This window comes from Cibotium barometz, chromosome 21 (genome assembly GCF_041138505.1).
Source record: "Cibotium barometz isolate CiBa-2024 chromosome 21, ASM4113850v1, whole genome shotgun sequence".
Lineage (NCBI taxonomy): Eukaryota > Viridiplantae > Streptophyta > Polypodiopsida > Cyatheales > Cibotiaceae > Cibotium > Cibotium barometz.
Window position 1 is genome coordinate 22,226,600 of NC_141066.1, and position 24,774 is coordinate 22,251,373.

Sequence of the window (24,774 nt, forward strand, 5' to 3'; positions counted from 1 at the left end):
GCTTTGGTTTAGGACCCAAGGGGGCGGAGGGTTAGACCTGCCCTTGGCGCATTACAGAGGAGATGGCTTGGTACGTGGTTACACAAGCATGACCACCTTCTTATATTTATCTGGTTGATGGTGGTTATCTTTTGTACTTGGCTTAGTGGCAGTGCTGGTGGATATACACATGTATGAATGCTATGTATTTTTCTTGGCATGTTGACTACCAGGATGGTGAATTCTTATTACCCGAGGGAACTCTAGCATTGTTAGTTGCATGTAGAAGTAGGTCAAGTTATGAGAAGAGTGTGAGTTATTCCATATGCAAGGGATTGTAAGTGCCTTGGGCATATGTATAAGAAGGGGAGACCTCTATTCATGAGAGGCATAATGCAATAACCAGTTTATTTGTTGTTTCTCTCCTTTGTTGGGCATCTAGTTCGTCTATAATCATTTGGTCCTAAAAGTCACTTGTTCCCCCCCCCTATGTTGTACGAGGTAGTTCCCTCCGAGAGCAGCCAGCCAAGGAAAGATTTTTCCACACCCCATTTGAGGATTCTAATCTTTTACATGTAGCCTATGGCTGTTTGATCGTAACTAATAGAAAAATCTTTTCTCCGGGCCGGGAGGGGGGGGGGGGGGGGGGGGGGGGGGGGGGGGCTCCTTGCACAAAGTAATCAATTCTTTCCCTTTTTACCTGCAAATATCCTCTCCTTGCACAAATGACAGAGGCCTCCATATGGAAGCTGCTGTCTCCATCCAAAACCAACTCCACCCAAACCACCCACGAACAGGAACAGTGTGCCTGACAAAGTCCCACTTGAATACAATTATCGCTACGATGCTTGGTTTGCAATCCACATGCTAGGGTAGCTCACCACCCAGCCATAGCACCATCCAGAGAAACCCCAAGAATGAGGCTAGGCTGATCCATCCACTGATGATCATATACATATATATATATATTTACCTAGATGAATCAAGAAACATGCCCAAATTCACGTTTTAGGAACGTGCATGTTCGTGGATCAGTCCTTCACTTAGGACTGATCCAGTTGTGATAGCCTGGGAATTCTCCCAGCCAGACACTTGATTATGAGGAATCCACTCACTTATACAGGCGTGGGCCCCAAAAAAAGTATGTATTATTATAATAGGTCATTCACACACTAGATGCCTGCCCAATGCACGTCAGTCCCTGACCTTAGTAATAAAGCAAGTGCATTAGGACCTACTGGGCTCAGAACAGTGCCCATGTCCTTGGTGTGTGTACACTGGTCTGTACATATATGCAGCCTATCTGGCAATAAGCCAGACCTTCACAAATCTGGATGTCCAAGTAGGGATGTCCAGCCGCTGGGATGCTCATACATGGTTTCTCCTCACAAAAGAAGCTTTACAAAATGAAGCAAAGCCAGACCCGGAAACAAAAAATGGTTGAGCATTAATCTTCATATCCTCTCTTCAACATCCACACAAACAAGAACATTAGCTATGTGGCCAGATCCAAAGCTACTGAAGAGATTTATGTGCAAGTCCTCCCTTAAGGAAGAAAAGATTGGCATTTGATTTGGGCTTGGCTACATCACTTTGAGAGTCCCAGAGACGAGACCTTGTAGTGAAGGCATTGCTGAGAGAAAGACGTCTTCTCCAGGAGAAAACAAGAACATTTGCAGGAGAATATCATGAAGGGTTCGAGTCCATACGGCAATAGTGCAGCTCCATTTGGACTTCACTATGGCTTTCTCCCCAAGAGGATCTTGGCAAATGAAGACCTAAACCAGGAGGGAGGGAGCGAGAAAGGAAGAAGTTTTGATTCCAGGTTTGTGGTTTCTCATGGTACATGTTCTGCAGGTTGCAGGATGCACCTACAAGCTGACTTAAGCATTTGGATCATAGTACCAATGCGCTGTTAGGATGTGCCTCTTCCAGTCATCAGCAAAATCCTCTTGGATGTGTGAAAAGCACGGACAATAGAAGAAATTACGATGCTCTGTTAAAACACAGTTTACACTCACACAAACAAAGGATCTATCCATTCATGAGACAACATATTTAGACAGAGCTCTATTGCTGCTGACTTCTTACACTATTTGGCGGCTTCCATCCTCCATGCATTCCTGAGATGGGAGATTCAATGGTGCACTAAAAAGTATGACAGAGGTGGAATGTTTGTGCTGGAAAGACTGCTTTGAATGACATTAGAAATTTTTTTTCCCGATAAAAGATCCTTTCATTAGTTATAAAAAACGCCCGCTGGGCTACAAAAACTCTCTTGCTCATAAGAAGGCAGAGCAGAGATCCAATCAAGGCAGCTAGGGAGACTCTCCCTAGGTGCAAAAAAGTACAAATATAAGTACAGATAACTGAGAGGCTATATCATACAATAGGAGGGGGGAAAATCCAAACAGGTGGTCTGTAATGCCAGCGGGGGGTGCCTGCGTGTAGGGTATAGAAGGGGCCGCTGCGCCAAGTGGTGTGAAAGACCTGGCGCCGCAAGATCGCCGCATCCGAGTCGCCCCGGATGCGGTCATACTGTCCTCGCAGGGTGTGGATCAACTCCTGTCAAATCCCCCGAACAGTCTCTGCTGGTGGTTCTAGTCTCCCCTCAAAGGCCCTGAAACACCGGCTCTCCAGGTGAACCACATGGTGAGGTTGCTGAGGAGCTCCCATCGTAGATCCCTCTCCTGTGTCCAGCCGGCGGACGAGAAATCCAGTGAAGGAACAAGGCGAGGCTGGCCCCTAATGAATCTAATGGCCTGGCTGTCCTGCTCCGTCTCGTATCCCAGAGCAGGCCCTGACGAAGTCGACCAAGCAGAGGCACCCCACGTATACATGCCCTCTGGAGAGAGGGGGGCCAAAATGCGCAGCATCCTCAGCCAAATCTGCTGCGCCTGTGGACAGTCCCATAGCAGTGTCTCTGTGTCTCCAATGGGTGGCCGCATCGGACGTAGGCCGCCGGAAGACCACTGTAGACAAGCCAGGTGCCAACTGCAGAGCCCCCGTGGGCAAGCAGCCACTGGAAAGTCGAGATCCTGCGTGCCTGTCGGCTAGCCCAGAGCCTGCTGGTCCAAAAATCCTCAAGGAACTCCTGTGAGAGTCCCTGTAGCCGCCAATGCTCCGAAGCAGCTGGAGAGACCATCCTCCTCGCAGACAAAATATGCCTCCCCAACCGAACAGTGTACTCGAAAAAGGTGATCTCTGTGGCCTCGGGGGACGCATAAGGGTCATGCCACTCGTACTCACCAGGGTCCCACTGGAGCCGGGCCAAGGGGCACGCAGCATATGCCCATATGCGCCAATCAGAGTCCACATCTGCAGGGTCTGGATCAATATGCCACTTCCGGGAAGCGGCGGCCACTACCCGTATCCTCTGAAAGATGCACTCTGCAACCAAAGGTGACTCCGCCTCCACTCTCTGAAGTCTGCCCACATCCTGGATCTCATAGTAGAGGCATCTACCATCCTCAGTGCAAGCTCTGACAGCAATCAGGATCTCCAACTGTGTAAAGGCTCCCATCTTCCGTGGGGCCACTGGCTCGAAAGAATGACATTAGAAATTAAAATGGGAAAAAGAAGGAAATTTGTTATAGACCTGTGTGTGCCAGTCTGTATGTGACCCACAATCAGCCTACATGACCATCTTCGACTAATGATTTTCTAACTATAGCAGAGAGAAAAGTCCCCATCCAGAATAGTCGAGAGGCCATGCAAACTATGAACAGTGTATCAAACTGCAATGGCGGGCATCAGGGCTGCTCAAACAGGGCTTCTCCTTATTAAGAGGGCCTTACAAACATGAGCAAGTGGGAAATGGTGCCCAAACAATAGTTAGTAGTCAACTGGAAATGCTAAGCTCAAAACACACCAAGTTCCAACCCCTAAAGTCATCCTAAGAAAAGCGAGGACAAAAGCTGTCACTACCCCCCGTTGTGCACCTGCAGCCTGCGCCAGCGCGCACCCACCCTCACCCCCCCCCCACGCACGCACCTTCGCCTCTCTACCGCCTCCCCCTCCCTCTTCACGCTGCTGCCCCAGTGTCCCCTTCACCTTTGCCTCTGCTCCCCCTGCCCCTCCCTCATCGCCTTTCTCTTCTGCCTCCCACTCCCGCTTTCTCCCCTTCGCGCTGCTGCCCCTGTGGCCTCCCTCCCTCGCCTCAGCCCCCGCTAGCTATCCCTTACCCCCCTGCACAGCCCGCCAGGCTGTGAGCCGCCCTCTGTCCCCTCCTTAGTACCTCCTCGCCCTTACTCCTCCTCTGCCTTATCCCCCTTTCCGTCCCACGCTCCCCCCCTCCCTACCCTCTTCTTCGTCTTCCTGGTCGGGTGTTATTTGCTTTCTCTTAGGCAAGATTCGGCAACTTCTGGTCTTGAACCCGCAGGAGGACTCCATGGCAGCCGCTCCATCATCCCCGACCGAGGCTGCCGTGCCTTGCCTCTCTTTTTGAGAACGTTCCTCGAGCTCCTCGCTTGGACAGTCGCATATTTGGAGGTCTCCTCTGCTCCAACTTTATAGGAACACCCCCCCCCCCTCCCGCCTTCTTCCGTCTCTCCGAAGCATTCCCGCCGCCCTTTGGCCGCACCAGACCTGGAGCCAGAGGCAGCCGGCTAGCTCAGTCCGCCATTTAATCCATCGTTTCACGGAGCCAGTAGAGATCACCATCCCTGCCTCTCTGGTGCGGGCTCTCCCTCCAAAGTCGCGAGGCGGCCCCCCCCCCCCCCCCAGGGTGCTGGGGCAGGCAGTTGACTACAGCTTGTTTCGATGCTTCCTGTCGAAGGAGATCGTATATTCGAGGAGACGGTGGCTCCCATTCGTATGTGTGGTGTTACATCACTCCAGACCTTCCACCCCAAAGATTGGCGGGATGACGTTCTCCTTCCCCCTGAGTGCAGCACCGGGGAAAAATGGATCATGGAGTCGGTGTCGGCTGCTATTCATGGGCAGGGAATAGAGCTCTCACACCATTTGCGTGGTCTGCGTATCGCTGATGTGCTTGCCCACCTCTGGCCTTGGGCTCAGATGGAGTTGGGTGGCTCGGGCCACAGAGATCAGAAAGGAGAGATGGTGTCCTCCAGCTTGGAGGTGCTTCTTTGTGTGTTTCTTCATGTTTCAGTTGCAGCACCTTTCCCCCCCTCCTACAGATACGTGCGTTAGACAGGTGGAGTCCCAAGTATGCATACTCTACGGCTCGGACAGAGTGGCTCCACATGGAGGGCACGATTCGTGCCCATCTCTGCGGCTTCTCCCCAGGACTGACAGTGACTACTCTCCATCGAAACCCACACTGAAAACTGTGGAGGGCAGTTCCGACAATTCCACCTCCCACATACCTTAATTATGCAGATTGTCTCATGGAACATCCAGGGTTTTGGGGATCCAGAGTGCTTTCAGAGGCATGGTGTCCTTAGAGAGGAGCTTCACAGAGCAGCAGTTGGTGGACCCATTGACATTCTCTTCATTTAGGAGCACCATCTTTCAGAGGGGCGTACCTGCCACTGAGGGAAGATCCTGCAGGGCAGGAGTCACACCACCTGGTCCCATTCTTTTGGCCCCTCTGGAACACAGGGTGGAGTATTAATTTCCATCAGTGAGCAGCTACTGCCGGCAGGCACCATTGTCATTGGACAAGCTCAGTGGGTGACCATCAGGATTGGAGAGGACTGTTTGAATGTATATGCACCAAATGCCGCAGCACGCAAAGCCATCTTCTAGAGCAGAGTTCATCAGTCCCTTCCGCAAGCGGATTTTTGGTGTATGAGTGGGGATTTTAACATGCTAGAGTCAACAGAGGACAAACTCGGAGGTGGCATGGCTATAGTTTCTGGTACAAAGTACTCAGCTTGGGATGAGTTGATTTTGGATCTTAGGGGGTAGGACCCTTGGCATCTACCAGAGTTTGGACCATAGTAACATAGAAACCCGTTTTGCCCTCTCGAAACGGCACGAAACGTTTTTAGTACGAAACGTTTCGAAACAAAACGAAACCTGCCCATCGAAACGGTGTTTCGCCCAAATGTAAAGTGAGGTCAAAAAAATGGGCGGTAGGTTTTTTTTTGCAAATGCGATTTTTGCCGTCATTTCCGTCCTTGTTCGTCGTCGCTGCCCAGTCGCCACTTGATGCATCCGACGCTTCTTCTCGGCCGCAACCTGTTGCTTTGCCTCTTCTCCTTGTCCACTCCTCCTTTTCGCTCCTTCACTCCTTCTCCTCCATGCCTCCTCTTCCTCTTCCCTTTTCCTCTTTCTCTCTTCTCCTCCACGGTCCACCCCTCCTCTTCCCTCCTCCTCTTTCTCTCCTTTTCTTGTCTTGCAACTTTCTCTCCTTTTCTTCTCACCTCCCTCTTCCCTTCCAACTTGTTTCTTTCCTCCTCTCTTTCTCTCCTTTTCTTGCCCAAATTTTGAAAATACCAAAAAACCTACTCCCAAAATCATGAATTTCATACCCACTAGTTCCAAAACATGCATCTTCATCTTTCTGTTGGCTATGTTATAAATTTGGTGTGTGTATATAAGAAGTGTCATTTCGAAACCTTTGCATTTCGTCCAAAACAGACGAAACGACGAAACGGACGAAACATTTCATGTTACTATGGTTTGGACGCAGCCCCGAGAGTCTGTGTTTCTCGAGATCCGATAGGAGAACTGGCCATACCCTATCCTGATTAGCTCAGTTCTATGTAGATGAGTGGGCTTGTGGTCGTGGTGGCATGATTGGAATTTTGGCAGGCCCTACCTTCTCCGATCATGCACCGGGTATTCATTCCCTGGAGGACACCTGGAGGCAGGACATGCATTTGAGTACCCTGGATCCCTGATAGCTTCACCCAGAACTCTTAAGATATGCAGCAAGATAGAGGAGATTTGGGAGAGGCTAGATTTTCACTCGGGAGTAGTTCCAAGCACCTTGGATGCACGCCTTGGAGAGATTAGCAATCAAGAGGCATCCCAATGTAGGTTGGCTCACTTCCGATAGCAGGAGAGGAGCATTCGTCGGGGCCTAGCTTCCCTGCAGCGTGCTTCAAGAAAGTGCACCACATAGCCCGTGGATTGAGAGTCAGTTGGTTGCCGCTCGTACAGAGCTCATATCCATAGAGGAGCGGAGGGTAGAGTACAGATACCATGCCAGAGCCTCCTTTTGGATGCAGGCGGGAGACAGGGTCATTGGGGATTTCTTTGAGATTGCAGGCCCACACAAGCGGAGAGATGGTATCCACAAGTTGCAAGGCCAAGATGGATACATTGTTACATGCCCCCCAATGTCAGACATTGCCATAGATTTCTTTAGCTCTCCTGTCACGAGTGCCCCCATATCCTCAGAGGTGCCAGATGCCCGTGAGTGGGTTTGGCAACATACAAGAGAGGTGGTCCCTCTCACTCTCCGGACCTTCTTGTTGACCCCCTTCACAACCGAGGAGCTGGTGGAGGCTATGACGGCACTACCTAGGAAAAAATGCTCGAGAGAGGATGGGCTTCGAGTCTCCTTATTTCTCCGACACTAGGATCTCATGGAAGGCAGCCTCAAAGCTGCCTTCAATAATATAATGGTTACGAGAGCCATGATGCTAGAGAGGCTATCAAAGGGATTGATCCATTTGATTCCCAAGGAGGGTGGTGAGAGATTGGAGATTCGGTAGTGGAGACCCATCATCCCCCTAGGGACGGCCTACAAAATTCCGAGGTCATCAGTCGACGACTACAACCCTTCCTCTCTATCTTGATACATGGTACACAAACGGGTTTTGTTTAGGATCAGATCATTTTGGACAACATCTTCACTTTCTGGGAGGCGACTGCTTCGGCCAGGATGCGTCACCAGGATCTTAATGTTCTCCTTATTGATTTCGAGAAAGCCTATGACAGAGTTGATTGGGGCTTTCTAGAAGGGGACAATGGGCAGGATGGGATTTCCTGACTGGGTCCAAGTGTTTTTGGGACTCTACTCGGCTTCACACAACCAGGTTCTTATTCAGGGAGCTAGAGCGACAAATTTCCGCTCTCTTGCTTGGTCTGGTAGGGCTGCCCGCTAGCACCTTATTTCTTCATGTTTGTAGCCGAGGCCATGAGTAGTTTTCTCTCCGCCCAGGAGACCGGGCTCCAAGGACTGCATCTTCCCATCCGCGCGTAGGAAGAGCTACTTGATTCCGAGTTCGCCGAGGACACGTCATACCTTTAATGGGGACGAGGAGAACCTCAAGAGATATGCCAAGGCCATGGAGATCTTCTGTCATGAATCCAGAGCGCAGATCAACTTGCACAAGTCATGTGGATTTTGGGTTGGTTCATCGCCCGCCCCAACTTGGCATATCTAGTTGAGGCTTTTCACTAGATCCCAAGGGGCACTCCAGTTCGTTATCTTGAACGCCATGTGGGCATCGATATCTCCCCCTGAGCAGCAGCTAGCCCCTCTTCTTTTGAGCATTTGGAAGAAGCTGCTATACTGGAGTTCAACCAGGCTTCCTTTAGCTGGATGGGTTGTGGTGAACCACGTTCTTCTCACCACCATGTGGTACATCACCTCCTGCTCAGCCTTGTCTTGGGATTGTATTGGTCAGGTTCAGTGGTTGATCCACATCTTTCTATGGGCTGGCAGCGTCGGGCCAAGGTTGCTTGGAGAGTGATCATTTGACCACAACGCACAGGGGGCACGGGAATCATTGACCCCTCCATTCAGACCGTACCCTTTTGGGCAAGTTGATTGCTTGGGGCCTTCTTTTGGTTGGTCAGAGGACTTCTATCTGGCTAGGATCTCCGCCCGCACCCTGATTCCGGGAGGCCCTCGGCCCGCACGAGATGGATTTTTATGGAGATGCTGTTGGGGTAAAGGCATAATGCCCACCCTTATAGTGTGTACAAGCCCATAAGTTATAGTACATAGTACACTTAGTACTTTTAATGTACTAAGTGCACTATGTGTACTAGTGCAATATACATGTGTGTGATAGGGGAGTCACACACTCATATCATGAGTTGACTTATCCCCACAACTCTGTCTCTCTCTCTCCCTTATTCTCTCTGTGTATGTCTCCCACATGAAAACCCTAATTAATCTCCCAACAACTGGTATCAGAGCAAGAAGCGCCTCCCTCCCCTTTTCTGGTATCAGATTTCTGTAAGGCGTGGAGTGAGTGAGTGAGGCCGATCTTGTGAGAAACGGAGACAGCACTTACTGCTGAGGCAGAATGAGGTAGTGGGCGCCCAAATTGCTTGCGCAGATGCTGTAGCGCTGCTACTCGGCGAAGGCGAGAACCTACCATAAGGCAGCGAAGTGCAGCGTGTGAACGTGGGGAAGCGTTGGTCGACCGCTGGCCCGACTACTGAAGCGTGTAGCGGTGGGTGTAGCGGTGGCCACTAGGCGGAGGCGGCATTTAATTGGCGGGCGTCCATATTCAGGCGAACACGCCTACGAGCCAGCCTCTATAGCCGCCAGCTTCGGTGAGAGCAGGCTCCTGGTGCGGTGAACGTGGAGAAGAAGCGACGATCTTTTCAACGAGCACTACGCGGCAACTCTCCAGCTCGATAGAGATCCAAAGGCGGCAACAACGATCAGTGAAAGTACTGATAAGTGCTATGGAGGCCAGGCGGGATGAGGATGCGCTGCTTATTGACTTCCTGTCTTCTGTTGTCGAGTACCTCCCTGTTATTCCCGATGAATTAACCTAACCCTAATTCTTCTCTGGAGCACACAGTCGAGCCAGCAGTTGTCAAGAGAACAGGCTGCGGAGAGTCTGTAAGCGAGCAGCAGAATCACGCACGAGTGGTGACACGCCTGTGGCCAGGCGTCTAACGACTTGCTTGTTCGCTTGTTGCGCTTTGTGGCCACCAGCGGCTGCTGCTGCAGGCGAGTGGCGCTCATAAGCGAGCGAACACATGCGAAGGCAGCAATCAGGCGTGAGGGAAGGAAAGCACCCCGTAACGTAGTCTGCACGCGTGTTAATCACTGTCGAGCACAATCCGCGTAAGTAGGCGAAGGCGTAATCACTGGCGCCAAGCGTGAGCGAAGAAAAGGCCAGCGCATTCACTTGGCTACCTGCGCTAGGCGAAGCCAGGCGAACACGCGTATGAGCGCTGGAGGCAGACGGGCGTCAGGCTCTTCACGACTGTCCCGAGCAAGTCCATCGGAGCGAAAACCCATGAGCGTTGGGCGAAGTCGTTGGCGAACGTGGGCAAGCGTGTCACTAGCCGTGAGACGCCACCTTCTCTAAGGCGCCGTCTACTGTGTAGCACAGCAACCAGTGGCGCCGTCAACAGCACAATCAACGTGTCTGCAATCAGCAACGAGCACCTGCAATCAAACATCACCAGCAGCAGCATCATCTATATAGCAGCACCAAATTCATCACCCCCCTTTCCTGCAACAAAAAATCAGAAATCAAGGTATTCTGCTTCAATCTTTTTTGGGATTTGCAATTGAGCAAGTACAATCATCAATTGAGCAGGTACAGGCGCCGAATTGCTCAATTTCTGAGCAAAATTGGCAAAATTGGGTGACATTGGTCACAATCAGGATCAATTTGCAAGAAATTGGATGTCGAAATTTGGGGCTTTTGATGTAATTGTGCAATTAAGCACTCATACATGCTGTATGGTGTGAGAAATCGCACATTTGGGCAAATTTGCAGCAAATTGCAGTGCAAATCAAGGAGCTTTTGTGCCGATTGGGTTGATTTGCATGCAGGCACTCTCAGTTGATGCTGTGGATAATGTGTTGATGCCTTACAAGCACTCAATGTGCCTGTAAATCCAGGGGCTTTCATTATTTGGATGTATATGTGGCCAGGGGGAAGCATCGTGAACACTCTGGATGCCTTCATGTGCGTCAATGTACCATGTATGATCAGAAATTGATCTTAAATCAAGGGGCTTTTCAAGATTGTATGCTTGTTAAGCTTGGCAAAGCAGCAGGCAAGACATTTATGCCTTGAATTCTCAGAAATCAGCTTGCAGTCAAGGGGTTTTTGCCCAATTTATGTTCGGAACTGTTGTATGCAGTGTTCGGGACTGTAAAAGTCTGATTTTCACTCTTTTGGACAGCCAGGAGAGCATTTATTGCTACTGTACCTGCTGGTACAGATTTGGTACAGCTTTGTACAAGTTTTGGCATGGCTGCACATTGATTTGAGTGAGGAAAAGGTTCAATTTCAGCTGCTGTACTTGCCGGTACAGGTTTGGTACATCATTTGTGAGCAATTGGTACTGTTGTACAGTACTTTGGAAGGGCAACAGAGCACATTTATGTGCTGTCCAAAATCTGCAGCAACCAGATTTTGGTGATTTCATCACAAACAGTGGGAGAAAAGTTGCATTCTTGCTTCCGCAGTGGGAGATAAAGCTTGGGAGAACAACTGTGAGCACTTTGTGTGCTTTTGGTGCAGTGTTTGCACATTTTGCAAGGAGTCAGGCATTGACAGGTTGCATTTTGCTATGGCAACCACAGGTGAAAGCTCTTCATTGCTTCACATCAAGAAGCTTGAAGGCTCGCATAATTATGATATTTGGCAAACCCAGTGCTACAATGTGTTGCTCCAGAAAAAGCAGCACAAGCCTATCAAAGAAAAGGGTGTAATGCCCGCTTCTCTTACTGCTGAAGAGTGGGAAGATATGGATGAGCTGGCAAGATCTACTATCATGTTGTCTGTGTCAGACTCATTACTTTTCAGCATTCGTGAAGAGAAGACAGCTAGGGAAACGTGGCAGAGATTGTAGGACTTGTATGCCCAACAAAGTGCCTCAAGCAAAGTGTATTGGTTGAAGAAACTCATAGGTCTTCAGATGAAGGAAGGGGCGTCTATGACAGCCCATCTAAATGAGTTTAATGGTATTGTCAGCCAGGTCATTAATCAAAAGTTGGCAATGGACGATGAGTTCAAAGCCACTTTTCTATTATGCACTTTGCCAGAGAGTTGGGACACACTCAGGACAGCCACTAGCAATTCGCATGCTATGCTGTCATATGCAGATGTTGAGGGTGCTCTTCTTCAAGAAGAGATGAACAGGAAAAACAACTCTGTTGGAAAGTCCAATGCAATGAATGCACGTGGGAGATCCCAACAAAGGGGAAAAAGCCAAGAACGGGGAAGGAGCAAGTCTCGCTCCAAAAAGGATTTGGAATGCCATTATTGTGGCAAGAAGGGACACATTAAAAAGCAATGCTACAAATGGAAAAATGATCAAAAGGAAAAGGGAAAAGGCAAAGACAAAGAGAAAGATGAAGCCAAAGATGTAAAGCCAAAGGGCAAAAGTGGAGTCAAGATTGAAGAAATCAATGTGTCACATGCAGGTGGCAGTGAGGATGAGGTCCTATTTACGTCTTCACTTGATGCCCATTCACTTCTTATAGGTGGTCATGGTATGCACTCATGGATCATTGATTCAGGTGCCTCCTTTCATGTCACAGGTTGCAGAGACTTGTTTGTCAGGTATACTGCTGGCAATGAAGGAGTGGTTTATTTGGGTGATAACCATGCATGCAAGATTCTTGGCAGAGGTGATGTGAGGCTTGTGTTTTCAGATGGCTCACAGCTTATGCTCCATGATGTCAGGCATGTGCCTGAGATCAAGAAGAACCTGCTTTCTACTGGACAGCTTGATGATGCTGATTATGTTACCACATTTGGTCGTGGAAAGTGGAAAATTAGTAAGGGCTCACTGGTTGTTGCCAGAGGCTCTAAGGTGGACACTCTTTATTTCATGCATGCAGGTGTTTGTCACCATGCTAATGTAAATGCAACCGAGCTGCCGGAAATTTCTATGTGGCATAGCCGGTTGGGACACATGAGTGTCAAGGGAATGGAGCAATTGTCTCGTTTGGGTTACTTGCCTTCTCTAAAGTTTTCAAGTTTTCAGTTTTGTGAGCATTGTATATATGGTAGGCAACTACAGTGCCCTCACAAGAAAGCTCTTGGACAGAAAGATGCTCAGTTAGAGCTTGTGCATACAGATGTATGTGAGATGCCTCAGCTTTCTTTGGGAGGGGCAAAATACTTTGTGTCTTTTATTGATGATGCCACACGTAAGGTGTGGGTTTATCCTCTTCGTTTGAAGAGTGATACATTCTCAGTGTTTGAGAAGTTTGTTGCTCATGTTGAGAATCAAACTGGCAAAACACTGAAGGCTTTGCGTTCCGACAATGGTGGAGAGTATATGTCCAAACAGTTTCAGGACTTTTGTGACGCTAAAGGCATCAAGAGGGAGCTCTCTACTCCTTATGATCCTCCACAAAACGGGACAGCAGAGAGGATGAATAGGACCATACAGGAGAAGGTCCGTTCTATGTTGTCACATGCTGCATTACCTCATGGTTTTTGGGCTGAAGCTGTTATGACAGCCGTTCACCTTATAAACAGGTCACCTAACACGAGGCTTGGTGGAAAAGTGCCAGAGGAAGTATGGACAGGGAAGCCTCCGTCATACACGCACTTGAGAGTGTTTGGTTGCGTTGCGTACGTGCACATACGCAGGGAAATGCGCACCAAACTTGATCCTAAGTCTCACAAATGCATATTCCTAGGATATGGTGACAGAGGTGAAATGGGGTATAGACTTTGGGATCCCGTGAATAGAAAGATTATACGCAGCAATGATGTCATTTTTGATGAAACATGCATGTATAAGGAGCCTGCAAGGCAACAGGAGCCTGGCAGAGTCATCTTTGATGATGATGAACATCATGGACAACAACAAAGGGCTGTAAATCAGCCATTACAGCAGGAAAACCAGCCCTTAAATGGTGCTGAAAATGGTCCAAATGGACAGCCAGAGATGGCAGAAGATATCCCTATGGATATACCACAGTTAGAGGAGATACCGGGCATGATTTTTCAGCCTTATGGCATGGAACAGGAGCCACCAATGGGTGATATGCAGGCTGGACAGCAACCTGCAAATGATGGTCATTGGGTACGGAGGTCCACAAGACCCTCCACAGCCCCTGACAGGTTTGTTCCAGGGGTTGACTACTTGATGCTTACTGACTGTGGGGAGCCCTCATGTTATAAGGAGGCTTTACAGAGGGCAGACAAAGCTCTTTGGGAGCGTGCCATGAAGTCAGAGATGGATTCTCTGCACAAAAATGGAACATGGAAATTGGTGCATTTGCCTGCAGGCAAGAACAAGAAGGTTTTGCCTTGCAAGTGGGTATACAGGCTCAAAGTTGCACCAGATGCAAAGCCAAGATACAAAGCCAGGTTAGTGGCTAAGGGCTTCAAGCAGGAATATGGTGTGGACTCTGAGGAGATCTTCTCTCCAGTGGTCAAAATGACTACACTTAGAGCTGTGTTAGCTTTGGTTGCACATGATGATCTGGACTTGATTCAGATGGATGTGAAGACTGCTTTTCTTCACGGTGATCTCCATGAGGAGATATATATGCAGCAACCAGAGGGTTATGCAGTGAGTGGAAAGGAGAAGCTTGTATGCAAGCTGAAAAAGAGTCTTTATGGGCTCAAACAGGCACCAAGAGAATGGTATCATAAATTTGATACATTCATGAAATCTCAGAAATTCAGGAGAAGTGACATAGATCACTGCTTATACACCAAGAAAGCTTTGGATGGCAGTCTATTGATCCTCATCTTGTATGTTGATGATATGTTGATTGTCGGGAAATCTCGTAAAGAGATGGATGCCTTGAAGCAGAGGCTGCATCAAACCTTTGATATGAAGGATTTGGGTGATGCAAATCACATTTTGGGTATGCGGATACTTCGGGACAGAAATCAGCATGTGTTGTATTTGTCTCAGAAGGAATACATTGGCAAAGTCTTGCAGAGGTTCAATATGGACGGGGGAAGAAGACTAGTACTCCTTTGCCTCCATATGTGAAACTCAGTGCTATGGACAGCCCACAGTCGGATAGAGACAGGGCTGATATGGCCAAGATTCCGTATGCTTCAGCTTGTGGCAGTCTCATGTATGCCATGGTTGCTACTAGGCCGGACATTGCATTTGCAGTGGGAGTGGTTTCTAGATACATGGCCAACCCTGGCAAGAAGCATTGGGAAGCAGTGAAAGGTGTCATGAGATACCTGAAGGGCACACAGGATATGTGCATTTGTTTTGGCAAACAGGATGCATTAGTGCATGGTTACACGGATTCGGATTATGCCGGTCATCCAGATAACCGGAAGTCTACTACCGGTTATGTGTTTACATTCACAGGAGGTGTTGTGTCATGGATATCCAGGATGCAGAAGTGCACTGCCTTATCTACTACAGAGGCCGAGTATATTGCAGCCACAGAGGCTTGCAAGGAGGCATTATGGCTATCTCGGTTAGTGGTTGATTTGGGTTATACAGGGGATATTCCATTGTTGCATTGTGACAGTCAGAGTGCCATCCAGTTGGCAAAGAACCCTGTCTTTCATGCAAAGACGAAGCATGTGGATGTGAAGTATCACTTCATCAGAGAGGTGATAGAGAACAAGCAAATTCAGCTTGTTAAGATTCACACGGATGACAACCCGGCTGATCTGTTGACAAAGAGTTTGCCTCCGGAGCGGTTTGCTCATTGCAGACACTTGATGGCCATTGGATGAGGCCAGTTTCAGCCTTGATATGGCCTTGTATATTATCATGTACATGCTGATTTTTCTTTTCCTTTACTTAAGGGCACTTTGCCTTTAAGTGGGAGGTTGTTGGGGTAAAGGCATAATGCCCACCCTTATAGTGTGTACAAGCCCATAAGTTATAGTACATAGTACACTTAGTACTTTTAATGTACTAAGTGCACTATGTGTACTAGTGCAATATACATGTGTGATAGGGGAGTCACACACTCATATCATGAGTTGACTTATCCCCACAACTCTCTCTCTCTCTCTCCCTTGTTCTCTCTGTGTATGTCTCCCACATGAATAACCCTAATTAATCTCCCAACTGATGCAGTCTCGTGGCTTTAGCCTAGCATTTGAGGATAGATTTGTAGCTAGTCTCTTGCGTGCTTGGGACCATCTTAGGCCAGCCCTTCAACAGTCAACTCCAGTAGTCTCCGAGGAGCGTCTCCAACAGTCTCTGATCTGGAAGCCCTTGGTCCGTCTGCCTGGTGGTCACATCATTGGGGCTCGCCCGCATGTATCATGGGAACCTTTGAGCATGGGTCCCGCTAGGTCACTTGGAGCTTGACTTACATGCAGATAGCTGCCCCCAGAGACCCAAGAGAGGGGCCTTATTGGGATCCAGGGCAAGAACATACTCAGCCTCGACATCGGCTCTTCCATCCCTCCTGAGTGGCTGGGCCCGATACCGGACTGTCTTCCCCCACAGTGGGGCTAGGAGTGTTCACCAGGCATGATATAACCTTGGCAGTTCATGTGGCACGGATGAGAGCTTTGCCTAATTTACCTTCTCTATTGGGCCTCATGGCAGACTGGAGAGAGCAGAACCCCCCTTGGAGGGCTTCAAGGGATGCACCATAGGGTGAGCGTGATTGGTTTCCATGCACATGAGTGGAACATTGAACCTCCACCGGCCAAGGTGGCCGGAGAGCAACTCTGGCATTTGTGGATTTGGGATGGCCAACCTCTCACGCGTCTCCAGTGGGACCCAGAGGGAGGACATGGCATGATCCAGAGGGTACTAAGGAGACTCCTGGTACCCCCTTTTTGCATACACTGCACGGCTGGGCCATAGGATTCAGATGCCAGAGGTTGAGGGCACTCCACCAGTAGTAGGCCACTAGCAGTTCCAGGGCCTCACGCCACACTTTCTCTCAGATTTTTGGAAGAGGTTGTGGGATAGTTTTCGACCGCGGAAGATCACTCTCTTTATGTGGCGGCTGGCGCATAGGAGCTTGACAGTTCACACTTGGTTGGCCATTGGAGGTAGGCCAACAATATGCCCGCGGTGTGGCCATCTCCAAGAGTCCTAGCGTTGGGATTGCCCAAAGGCTCGGCAGGTTTGGCAGTAGATCCTATGCATCTTCACTATGGACCAGGCCCCCTCTCGCACTGTTACGTGAGGCACACTTGCTTGGGCCACCGAGGCGGCCATCATGTCATATGAGGAGGAGGGTGGGGGACTAGCCCTTAAGGTCTCTCACCTTCGTATTGCTGCAGTGCCATTTGCAGCTCCGCCTACTAGTCACTGGAGTCCAAGTTCTAGCCAGAGATGGGAGATTTGCAGTAGTATTGTTGCGTGGCACATTTGGAGAGCTCGTTGCAGAGCAAAGCCATCGAAGGCACCCTCACCCCGCCAGCAGAGTCCAGCCGAAGCATCTGGGTCGATATCATTTATACCCTCCGTGGTTAGTGCAGGAAGCTTCAGGGTGGCTCAGACTGTAAGCGAAAGCGCCACGGTCCCATTCTCACTGACAGTGGTGGCAAGCCCACTTGGCACTATAGACCACCTGTGTGGTTGTTTCCCCCTCCTCCCATTGTATGAGATAGCCTTCTCCTAGAGCGGCCAGCCAGAGGAGAAGAGCATCCTCCCCCTTTTATGCTTCTTGACTCTCGCTCTTCATGCGGAGACGAGTTTGTACTTAGCCATTATGGCTGTTTTTCTTGGTAACTAATAGAAGGACCCTTTTCCCGGCACGGGGGGGGGGGGGGGGGGGGGGGGGGGGGGGGGGGGGGGGGGGTGGGGGTTGGGTTGGTTGGGGTGGGGTGGTTCCAACCTCTAAATCGAACATGGAACTTGTGATAGTTCTCCATGTATTAGTTGGCCAGATTGAAACATGCTTGATGCTTCCCAAATCTCCCAAGGTTAAAAACAAATCTACACATGCTCCCTCAAAATGGCTGCAAGGACTTTGAACCTCTCCACCCGCACCACAATATGTTCAACAGGCTGAGAGTTTCAAGTTGATAGACCATTGAACAAGTTGACACATGAAGAAGCCAGAAGTACTCACCAAAATAAGATACAAACTGTGGCTCATAAACTAAGCCTTCATTATAACGTGCCACTGAAACTTTTAGTAAACATATAAAGCCATTAGCCCTACCACATGCATTTTGTGTGTAATTCCTTAATTGGCACTTTGCAAATGTATAATTGAACTTGTGTGGGTACTAGTGCTACAGAAAGTGGAGCCAAAGTGCCAAGAGGAAGTCAATTAAGAGAACACTTATGTTTATAAATATGAACTCCATGTATTTTAGCAACTAAAAAAAGGAGTCACAAATGGCTTGTCATGTGCAAAAACAAGACAAAAACGGTAGTTCAAAAGAACAAACAGTATGACAAATGCCCCAAAGATAGATACAAAACAATCATATGCATTTAGGCATTTCCCACCGGATAATAGTTGCCAGCAATTTCCTCATGCACTTCAAGGTTCCAGTCAGACCTGTAGTTTCTCACCTGAAATTCAACCGTAAGAGTTTAGATAAGAAAATTTGTGACTGCACACTCAAGCTTTCATGAAAATATATATATCAATGCACACCCAAAAATGTGTACAAGAAACATGGTACCACCACAAAAACCACAAGTATGCTATTAGGAATAAAAATAAAATACTTTTCTTATTATTTTTTGAGCCTCTGATCTGTTGTCTTATTGTTGCACACTCATCTCCCCCCCACCCTCAAACTAGCCTTAGGCCCAAGATCCTCCCATAGTTACCATTTTTCACCACACATAGGCACCATATCATCCGGTACCGTACAGTCCAATTTGGTTTTACACCCCCCCCCCCCTCCGCGGTGGCCAACAAACAACAACAGTTTTTTGACTGTTGCTGTTTTGATTGTTTTTAAAAAATAAAAATGGCCGTTTTTGACTATTATGGGACTTGCTTGGGCCTTGGCCTTGGGTGGGTGCCTTGGACTCTTTGGCCTCCCTTTAAAAAGCTCTCCTCCAACCTTCTCTCCATCACAAGTTTCAAGCTCTCAAGCTCAAACTCTCATTGCTCTCAAGCTCTCCTCTCTTGGGCCTTGGCACTTGCGAGGTGCCCAACTCCAAGTCTTCAATCATTCTCTCTCCCTCTTGAGTTTTAAGTAGATGCTTAATATATCTTTCTTTCTTTTTTTCTCTCTCCCCAGTGAGATAGCTATGTTTATGTTTTCTTTCTGTTTTAAGTAGACGCTTAATATATCTTTCTTTCTTTTTTTCTTTCTCCCCAGTGAGATAGCTATGTTTATGTTTTCCATTCCATGATGAGATATGCCATGGACATTATTGTATCACTTTGGTCTCATGGGCCCATTGGGTCTTTAGCAGACGCTTAATATATCTTTCTTTCTTTCTTTCTCCCCAAGCCATATCTCGACACCGGCGGAGACTACAACAGAGGATCAGGACCATACTAGCACGGCATGGGAGACGTCCAGTCAGAGTACTCACCATGGAGGACATTGAGGATATCCGCCATCGACCGATGAGAGACATCTTTGGATAGTGATATGTATGATGCTTACCTTTGTTGCTGGAGTTTTCCTCCCACATGTTATCCATTAGGAGCTCCTGGTACCGTACTTTTCCTCATAGTTGTTTCAGTTTCAGTTAGTTGTTTAATTGTTTTTAGCTTTCCTTACACAGACATTGTATCAGATCCACCAATTGTTGTAACCTTTTTGGTCTCATAGGTCATTTTGGCCTTTTGAAGACGTTAATATATCATTTCATTTCATTTTCATTTCTCTCTCTCTCTCTCTCTCTCTCTCTCTCTCTATATATATATATATATCTATATATATATATATATCTATATGTATATATATATGTATATGTATATATATATGTATATGTATATATATATGTATATGTATATATATATGTATATATATATGTATATGTATATATATATGTATATGTATATATATATATTGGACGATCATGATTGGTCATTACTTGGCCAAATTATATGGCTCTATAATGGAGTCAGAGCTGAGCCGATGGGCAGAGAGGCATGGTCATCGAGCACATGGACAGGTTGGCTTCAGGAGAGGATTTACTACCTTGGATCACATACTGACACTTCGGGCACTTATTGAAGAGGGTAGGGCACAAAAGAGAAGGATATACTGCTGCTTTGTGGACTTCCGCAAAGCCTTCGATATCGTACCATGTGCTAGGCTTATGCACAGATTGCATGACATTGAGGTACCCGAGGATATGCAGTGGGGGATATATGCTTTGTATGAGTCTGTGATGACAGGCAGAGTCTGAGCTCTAGGCGGACTATCTGATAGGGTGACCAGCACGATAGGGGTGAAGCAGGGATGCCCCGCTATCGCCCACCCTCTTTGGACTGTACATTGATGCGGTCTCTGATTATGTAGACAGATTGGGAGGCCCAAGGGCATGCCTGGCAGGGGTGTTGTTACCCATCTTGTTATATGCTGATGATATTGTTCTAATCTGAGACTCTCCGGAGGGATTACAGACACACCTGAATGCATTACAGGCATTCTGTGCGGATAGAGATCTGATAGTGAACCTTAGGAAAACCAAGGTTATGGTGTTTAACACCACACAGGCATGGGTGACGAGATCAGAGCCTCAGTTCACTTTCCAAGGGGAGCCGGAAGAGAACGTCAGGTCATATGTCTACTTGGGAGTTACTTTCACAGGACCGCGTTTCTCCCTGAAGGAAGGAGGCAGCAGCAGCTAGATTAGCTCGAGGGCATGCAGCCTTGGGGGCACTTGAGAGACAGTGTGCACACATACAGTTTCAGGAGCCACGCACCAAATTGTGGCTATTTGATACGCTTGTCACACCGACCCTCCTGTACGGAGCTCCAATTTGGGGACCCAGTATACATCACAGATCTCAGAGAGGGACAGATGAGGGACGGAGGCAAATGGAGAGACCACTGATTATGATGATTGCCCGCATGATTCGGAGCAACTCATCAGTACCACATGAGATTGTTCGGGCTGAGTTGGGTGCCCCACCAGTAGTAACCGAGGCCCTATTCCAAGCAGTTACCTTTTTACAGCAGAGGTACTCCCGATTGGCATTGACCTCATCCATACAATTGGCAGAGGATGGAGATACTCATTGTTGGTACGCTCAGATGAGATCATGGTTTGACCTACATGGTTTGCAGATAGAGGCACTACCACCCTTTCAGTACAATCTAGATTGTCCATTTTTGGATCTCACCCGCTCAGAGCAAAACCGCGTGATCAGGATGGATATCATCAGAGTGGACACAGAGAGGACATGGACTAGCCCCCTTGAGCCCTTGGGCACAAAAATGGCTCATTACAAGAGCCATTTTCTACACCTCTCACCGGATGATTTTATCACCCGCCCGGCGTACATGGATGTACACCTATCACATGGTGATGGGATACGTTGTGCCATTGGACAGATCTGGACCTCATCACACCAGCTGCGGATTGCTTGCAATTGGTAAGCTTTTATGCTTAAATATGGAAGCACATAGTAGGAGGGAGGAACCGGATTACAAGATCACATACCCTGTGTAGTGTTCTCTTGTCCTACGTGCTCTCTTGCAGATTGTTGCTACCATGTGTTGGTGGAACAATAGAGAGCAAATGGTAGGGAACATGGGCACTTGAGAGGGTAGTGTGGATTGCAAGTCTACATCGACAACCACTTGTTTGCAATACTGTATTCATATGCATTGGTATGGAAATCTGGTCAGAAATGCCCATGACAATATGTACTTGATTCTCCCAAGATCAATATACTTTATTTGAGGGAGGGGTTGGCCGTTCCGGCTCATTGTGTGTCTCTTCTCAATTCAGCAAATTACTTATTGTATTTGAGCAAGTGTCCATCAAATCTTAGTGTATTTAAGTGTATTGATTAGCATTGTGTTCAACTCATGATGTTTTCCTAGGGCTGGAGGTTCTACATGGAAAAATGTTGGTAACACCAGAAGAAAAAGATGAAGATTATCCAAAGATTTCCACTAAACTACAACTGGTTTATATATTCCTTCTCAATAGAACTTTAATGACCCATAAGTGGTGCATTATCACTTTGAGGGATAGTGTATGATTCTTAAAATTAGGTATCAAGATTATGAACGATCGATCCCAAGACAAAATATTTTGAAATTATGTAAGATCCCAATCCGAAGTAGGACCAATAAAGAGGGTATTTAGGTTGATAAAAGATACCCTCATAAAGGTAGCCCATTAAAAAAAAAGGTTCCTCAGGTGATGAATGATGGTGACTGCAGTGTGATATGTAAGGAGAAATAAATTGTCAGGTAATATGTAGCTCATCTTGATCTCTGTACTTGTCTCAGTAACTAATATATTTGTCAAGCAACACTACTAAATCGAAGTCAAAAACTTGGGCTACTAAGAGCCTTTTAAATACTCTTTTTACCACAAGATTTAGCGTCCGATTCTAGACCAAGTTGCTTTCTCGTAAGGAGTTTCTAAATGTAAAAGTTAATTTTATACCTTTACAAAGGAGCTTTTAGTCTTACATAGCCCTTCCCCCTGTTTAAAGGGAAAACCTAACTAGATGCTGGTTCTTTGGGATCAGTACTCATTTGTATTGGGCGCGTCCTTGTCGAGTTCTTATCAGTATGGAGCATTGTCTGATGCATAGTTGCCAAAAAAGTATTTCATACCTTGACATACCATATGACGCGTTTCAAACCTCCTTTTTTTGAAGTTCTTTTCAGCACTTTTTTAAAACACCTATCTTGAAAACACCTATCTTGATCACCAATCTTGATAGCGACTCACGTTGACCTGCAAAAAAAGAGTACCTCCATATTGTATGAAACATGGCGTCATTCTCTCCTGCGACCAGCTGCAACTGATTTTTCCCTGAAATCTACGCCCCAGAATCAACCTTGGGCCTTGTGCACCCTGGGTGCCTTTGAGGATAGTACTTCTAATTTTGCTGATTTTACTGAATGTTTCTGCAATTTCAGAAATTCGGGCCTTTTTGCCAGGCTGCCCAATTCTCTCCCTTTTCTAAAATGCTGTGAGATCCATGCTTGCATGCCTGCCAGCTCTATTTTCACATGTTGTAAAGGCTAAAGATATGCATGTTGTGTAACTGCGTATGTTTTGACATTCTATAGGTTTTACCAAGTATAGAAGAGCCAAATCTGGCATATTTCTGACGTGTGCCCCCCCCCCTGTATGAAACGTTTTTGAAAGTACCCAAAACTGTACGAAACTCAAAAATGCTTTTGACACATATCAAAAACGTTTTTTAAACATGTTTTGAAAACCACCTTGCAAGTATGGTCTGATATCCCAATTTGTTACATTCCCTCTCCTCGGGGCCATAAACAAGTGCCCAGCTATGTAGTTTTCAAGGCAGACTTACAAAAGTGAGCAAACGTGACTGGGCCATCTCAAGGGTAGGGCGTTTGACAGAGAACATGTAAAGCGATCCAACAGATTTTACTATAGTACTTGCTATTAATTTTGAACGAAATGTCATTCAAGCCATCAATCATCAAGCAAGTCTTTGTCACTCAGCAGTCAAAATCTCACTTACCCTTTTTAGAAAATCTCGTCCATTGGAATCTGTATAAAAAACCTTATTACTTGCCAAATCACTTGAGAACTTAGTCACAATCTCTTTCCCAAGCTGGTCATCAATGGGAATAGGGCCCACCTACACAAGAAAAACATGACAGTCCACAATCATCAATAAGTTCTCATGCAAGCTAACTAATGGTACAGAAAAATGGAGATAAAAAAAGGTAGATCTCCTAAATTGAGATAAATTTAAAAAAAGCACCGTTCAGAGGCCCATCATCATGATCAAATTGTGAAACATGGCATTCTACAGGATGTGTCCCTTCAATCCAAAAGGCCCCTTATCATATGCCCTTTCAGCCACCAGCGCTGTAAAAAGAAAATCTCCTGCCCAAGTGGCACACGGATTGTGCATCTAAAGCCCAGGATCCCTTCTTACCCATGGCAATAGAGGCATTCTTTGGCATACATCCCCCTGAGTGTACCCTCCCCCCTTCCCCTTCCCCACACCCCCCCACCCCCACCCGCAACCCCCAACACACACACACACACACATTTTCCATAACCGGTCCAGTGTAGGCACCGTCTAAGAGCTGCCAGCAATGGAGACAGCATCTCCCTCTTTTCAAGCATGTTCTGCCTCAGAATGTGCATTCCACACAGCTCATTGAGCTACATTGCTCATCAGCTACAGCTACAAATGAATGACTTCTGATGGATGAGTAGACAGCATCTTTTGCTTAAACAATGACTTTTGATGGATGAGTAGACATCATTTTTTGTTTAAATATGACATTAGCTATCTCTTTTGTTTAACCACGACACCATTCCTTTGGCTGGATGCCATGATCAAACCTCTAGACCGACCTAGCGCTAGGCTAGTCTCACAAACCCGTTAAATTCTGGGAGGAAAAATACCTCCACATCCTAGAACACAGCTGTCAGTGAGCTGGCTTTCACTACTTACAGCTGTCTGTAAGCAGCCCAACTATAATGTAACCACGGGTGAAGGATCCTCTAGAATTTCTCGTCAAGATGATTTCTTAAGCCAGTTAGTGCTTTGAGAGCACTAAATTCATCACCTCTCTCATGATGGCCAAACAATGTAAAAACTTGAACCCTGTGAACAAAGAGGCAGCCTCAGTTTAGCATGAGAGAGAAGAGAGTTCAACGACTTCTAGGTTTGTAACTAAGAGTCTAGAAATATTTGTTTATGCCCTTACATGATTCTTGGGACAACCATGATTTACTGAAGATGATGCATAAGCATGAGGTACCCATATATGTCGAGGTGCTCTAGGTGTGGACTTGGTCCCACAAAAACACTAGATGCTCCAAGGTGTGAACTTTGTTCCACATCTAAACCCTTGATTTCAATCAAAGAGGGGTTTTGCCTATGTTTGATGGGCTACAATGTGAATAGGCAAG

At 47.2% G+C, this 24,774-nt stretch overlaps 1 protein-coding gene across 1 annotated transcript in view; it reads right to left on the reverse strand.

Annotated features, from left to right (window-relative positions):
• Window positions 1-18,120: 18,120 nt before the first annotated feature.
• The window catches only part of LOC147626959 (alpha-mannosidase At3g26720-like), a 108,948-nt gene continuing 102,294 nt past the window's right edge, over window positions 18,121-24,774 (reverse strand). The window contains exons 22-23 of the mRNA XM_086815522.1: window positions 23,363-23,482; window positions 18,121-18,273 (exon numbers count right to left, since the gene is read on the reverse strand). Of these exons, the coding sequence (XP_086671648.1) occupies window positions 18,193-18,273; window positions 23,363-23,482 (201 nt within the window). The 3' untranslated portion in view covers window positions 18,121-18,192. The remainder of the gene's footprint in view (window positions 18,274-23,362; window positions 23,483-24,774) is intronic.